The following is a 5,355-nucleotide window of genomic DNA, read 5'->3' as shown; positions in this document are numbered from 1 at the left end:
CAATGGGTACCACTTCCATATCTCAGGTTTTGACTTGTCACATAAATATTCACGTACAATGCATGGATAAAAATTAAGGCGACTAAAACGAGTGGTGACAAGTGCCATAGTCGTGGGGGAGATTCACACTCCTTGCCAGGCAAGTGTAAGATATTGCTGAGCATCAAAATTGAAATTATACCCATAATGTTCTTTTTTGCACATGATGGAGAGGATTTTGGGAGGAGACATTGCTCAACAAGCCCTTCAAGTGACAAGTCAAATGGAACATTCACTTTGGCATGCAAGGAATTCACTTCAACTTGCCAAATGTGAAAATTATCATAGCTTTCAAGAAAGGAACTATGTGTATGACAAGAAAAATGAAAAGAAGGCCACCCAAGACCCACCACAACTACTAGTAGGAGTAGGAGTGTTCTCACAAATCCACTTAGTACTCCAAAAAAACAAAAACTAGTGAGCCAACTCCCACCTTCAAGAAAGGAAAAGACGAAGGGTACTAAAGACTGAGAGAGCAACATCAAACCAACCAGGAGACCTGTCAAGGCATCCACTACAAGAAGAAAAAGACCACTTCATCGTAGATATGGCAGGAAGAGAAGCACCAAGTTGTAGTTGGGTCCCCACATCCCTACTTTAAGGATACTATGCCAAAGGCCACTGAATTTGGCTACCCAAATTCCAATAGAAAAACTCATTTTGCAACCCAACCACTTCCAATTACTTCAATGGTGCAAGCAATACCCAACAAATATGCATGAACCATCAATAGTGCTTCAAGCCCCATGGAAATCCAACAAAGAAGAAAGCACTCAAGACGACCAAAGAACCTATGTTTATCTATAAGAAGAAAACACCACTGACCCCAAATGTAGACTTGTAGTAGCCCCCTACTATTGCAATTTGGCTCCGGAAGCATGGATGTCTACAAGTAGAGCACCACACAACTAAGAATCCAAACAATAGCATCTCCTTCTATTGCTTGTTTGACGTCTTTGGAGCCAAAGTGTAACACTATTCAAAAGTAGAAAATCCCTTAGCATCAATTGACAGACTACTACTAGTCCTTCTATAAGCAATCAATGAACTTCAACGTCTTCCAATCCAACCAAGGATCCAAGATAGCCCTCGACCATTGCTAAATCTACAACCATGTATCACCATACCAAAAACTCTTCCAATTTAATTAAGTAATCTAAAAAAATTTAGCCCCCTACTACTGCTCTCGTCTCAACTGAGGAAGGCAAAGCAAAAAAGAAAATAGCATTGATGAATTCAAGTTGTCAAGGACAAAACCACAACTAATCGTGACAATCTACACTGTGGATATGCTTTAGCAAGCCTTAATCTCCTACTAATTCAAAGCCTAAATTGGAAAATAGATCCATCATTGAAATGGTATAAGAACTAGCTACTTGAACAAGTCAACATATGGTCATATGCTTTAGATTTATTGATGCAATGATTAGTTTACTCATGCACAATTTTGACCTAGTTGACATAGGAGCACTAGTTGAAGACCAACTTAAAGCTATAATTGCATTGCCTATGACATGGGAGGAACAAGAACATAACTTTAGATGGCACCATGCATTCGCTTAAACAAAATTTATTAGCAACTAAGATTGGTAGGCTTATAATCTCATTTAGGACTAGTCTTCGTCAAACCGACATACAGGAGATCCAAGAATTAAAGAGGAAAGCATAGATTGATGTCCCATTCTTAAGGGAGGGGTACAAAATCAGAGATTCTATAGAGCACGAGAGGAGCTATTTGATGACCAAATTTAATTAGTACAAGGCTTTCAAGTCTTCCGAACACAACCCAATATATAGAGCACCCACAATGGTTGTCACATGCAAGATCCAATTTCACGATGAGTACACAAGGCTTTCAAGTCTTCCGAACACAACCCAATATATAGAGCACCCACAATGGTTGTCACATGCAAGATCCAATTTCACAATGGTTGTCACATGCAAGATCCAATTTCACGATGAGTTAAAGCACCATCATTGGTTGAAAAAACTCTTATTCAAGAGAAGCTACAATTTTCTTAGATGTTTGGGGATTATAGATACACTTTTAGATGTGTGCTATGTTACTTATCTAGCCATTAGACGTCATCAACTAGATGTTTATGTCATTGTTTTTACATTAGGATTTTAAGATTGACTTCTCTCTAGGCCCACAAATTCTATATATAATTAATTACAAATTTTGTATGTAAATAGTTCCTTCAAATTTATTAAAAATCACACACACACACACGCGCACACACACACACATGCACGAAGAAATCAAGCACCTAAGGTTGATGAACTAGATCTGTACAATTCAAGGAAGCATTGCACATATGTGGGCTATAAGGGGATGCAAAAAGACAAGTAGAGCTAATTAGAGCTAGTCAAATTAATTAGACTAAACAAATAGGCTTAGTAGGGATAGAAAGGCAAAACAAAAAACTTTGGGAAAAATTTTCAAGCTTAATGAAGTTTCCTATTTGCTTGCAAATAGCAAAAAGACATAAGGCTATGAAGGAATGCTCTTGAGAACCAAAATTTACATTCACATCCGATGACCAAGCCAAGTTTTATGGACCTCCAAGGTTTAGATAGGATCGGAATCTAGATAAAGTGATGGAAAGCAATCCAAAGCTGAAGCCTCAAGCAACTCATTAACTAGTCTTCACTCAAATAGTACATGCAAATCTTCGAGGGTGACCTTGGTTGTAAGGTATCCACACAGATTTTTAAAAACATGCATTTCACATCTTCAATATTCATACTTCTACTTTACAATTGTGCACCAATATATCAAAAATTCATTAAGATTAGGGCCTCAAGTATGACAAGCATCTATCTTCACAAGAAGGGGAGAGCATTCTCTTGTGTTCTATAAATAGCTAGAGGAAATTGTGCAAATGCTTGACATTTGACATGGTGCACTTAATTCCAAGCTTGGTTGCTTCAAAACTTGGTGTGCAAGGATTTATGTTTTCATCAACACTCCATATGGCTCCCACACCTTGTCCAAGTTTCATGCTTCTACTTTACTTGTGCACACTAGAATTTCAAGAATCCATTAAGGTAAGGGCATCAAATCAAAGTAGAACAATCTACTTGGATAGCAATGATGAGACATTGTATGTGTCTTAAAAATCGACAAAAACTATTTGTAACATCCCTTGTGCTTTGTAAAATTGACGAAGAAAATTGTGCAACCTCTCTACCATACATCATGGATGACGTGTGATTCGAAATGGGCTCTAACAATTGATGAAAATCCAATGAGCAAAGGTCCATAATTTGCAACATCATTGGTATCAATTTTGCTCAAAAAACACTAATACATCCTCTACACGCTCAATTCCCTTATAGAGCGTCACAAAAGTGAAAAGCAAACAATTTGTTGAGATGTAGACCCATCTATCAGATTACGAATCATGACTGCCACATTTAATCAGCCACACTTTCGGGTGTTGTGCCTTTTAATGTGAATGGAAAGCATGATTGCATGATTTCGTGCTTTTCTTTCCTCATGCTAGGCATAGGGGATGTCATAAGCATGATGCTAATCAAAGCATAATCAATGAGGATGTGAGTGCGAGAAAAGAGCACTAAGATGCCTATATGAAGGAGAAACTCTTATGGCTGTTATGGCTACCTTTCGAATTCACCCATTTCTATGCTTGCCATGATATTCAGCGTGGGTGATGTAGATGGTAACTGCCACAAAGGCTCGAAGGTAGTTCTGTGATGACCGCCACCAACCACACACTAGAAGTCTAGCCAAGGCACACATTGCAACGGCATGATAAAATAAACATCATCAGCTCTCCTGGCAAGTATTGGCCGGTACATTTTCCATTGACAGGCACAAGAGCAGAAGGCATATCACAACAACGTAAGGGATATTTTCAGCAGGCTACAAGCTAAGAGTGGTACAAGGCTTGGAATGACTGGTGGGCAGATTCCTGTAAGAAGAAAAATCATTCATTCCACTGGAGCAGAACCCCATTGAGTAGAGAACCAAATAAGAGTACTACAATACATGGATGATGGGTCCATCAAAAAGACGTTTAGACAACATGATTTGCGGCCGGTACAGAAGGGGCATTATGTTATTATATCTTGAAAGGCACAACCTTGGCGATGATCTGCTCGCTGAGCTCCTGCACCTGCTTGTCCAGGCTTCTCAGAGTCTCCTCCTTCTGCACTTCCAGGTTCGCCAGGGCGTCAGCAAGCTCCTTCTCGATGCGCTGGCGCGACTCCTGCAGCTTGGCATCGAGGGCGGCCGCGGTCTCGCGCTTCATCTTGTTCAATTCGGCGGTGGTCTCGGCGCGGGCGGCGCGGATGACGGCCTCCGCCTCCTCCTGCAGCTGCTTGATCTCGCCCGAGTTGTCGCGGACGCCCATGAGCTTCTGGCGGATGGCCTCGTCGCGCTCGTCCATGAGCTTGGAGACGGGCTTGAACCAGATGTTGTCCAGGGCCACCATGAGCAGCAGGAACTCGGCGGCGATGATGGGCAGGGTAAGGTTGAAGTCGAAGATCTTGCCCTTCTCCTCCACCTCCTCCGCCACCTCTGCCGCCACCGCCGGCAGCGCCCACAGGGCGTTCGCCGTCCAGAAGGCCGCCTGGCGCAGGGACGGGTGGCTCTTCATGATCCTGGCAGCCATGTTCTGCAAGGAAACCGATGCAGATTTAGGCGCCGTAGATTCCCCTCCTTTCGATTTCGCCGCTGCGGCCCTCACCATCACACCCATGGACATGCGAGGGCGGCATGAAGAAGAAGAAGAAGAAGGAGAAGAGGAGGAGGTTGAGGAAGAGGCGCATGACGAGGCGAAACGCAGTGCCGTCGCGGCTCTCGCGCTCGCAAGGGCCTCCATCGCGATGATGCTTTATCGAGGAAGCCTTCGATCCGGCTGCCTGCCCTGCGGTTTAGGTACCCTGTTCCAAGTTCGAGAGAGCAGCACTGTTCGGCTGCTGACGATCACGAGACCACACAAATGTAACCAGAATGTAGGGTGTGAGGAACGCTTTGGGAGAAAGGATAAAGGGGGCCCCCATCTTATTATCACCATGGAGGAAAAGAAGTGGCTATTATTGCATCATTTTCCCTCACCTTTAACTCTTCTGGCATCCCACGTGAGGTTACTACTTAGGGCCGTTACACACTGGTCTGCGGCCGCCCATCTGTAATCCGGCCAATAAGAAGGCCGGATTTTGAAAAGTGGGCGCCCCCCTCTTACACACCGGGGGCGCCCGGCACGTCGCCCTTTCGGGGGTCTTCAATGCTCCCCCCGCCCCCTTTCTGCGTTCCGCAAGGCGGGGGAGCTCCCCCGTCCTGTTCCG

At 43.6% G+C, this 5,355-nt stretch overlaps 1 protein-coding gene across 1 annotated transcript; it reads right to left on the bottom strand.

Annotated features, from left to right (window-relative positions):
- Positions 1 to 3,980: 3,980 nt before the first annotated feature.
- On the bottom strand, positions 3,981 to 5,030 carry PDE334 (ATPase, F0 complex, subunit B/B', bacterial/chloroplast). The gene has a single exon (XM_087682453.1). It carries the CDS (start codon positions 4,887 to 4,889, stop codon positions 4,128 to 4,130), a length of 762 nt encoding a protein of 253 aa, XP_087538579.1. The 5' UTR covers positions 4,890 to 5,030; the 3' UTR covers positions 3,981 to 4,127.
- Between the last annotated feature and the right edge of the window lie 325 nt (positions 5,031 to 5,355).

This window comes from Lygodium microphyllum, chromosome 8, assembly GCF_053477565.2.
Source record: "Lygodium microphyllum isolate KBCC chromosome 8, Lygodium_microphyllum_v1.1.10, whole genome shotgun sequence".
Classification (NCBI taxonomy): domain Eukaryota; kingdom Viridiplantae; phylum Streptophyta; class Polypodiopsida; order Schizaeales; family Lygodiaceae; genus Lygodium; species Lygodium microphyllum.
The sequence above is the reverse complement of the archived record's forward strand: the minus strand, read 5'-3'. Positions and strand labels throughout refer to the sequence as shown.

Excerpts from the sequence above, each read along its gene's own strand:
- PDE334 (XM_087682453.1), bottom strand. The coding sequence starts at position 4,889 with ATGGAGGCCCTTGCGAGCGCGAGAGCCGCGACGGCACTGCGTTTCGCC.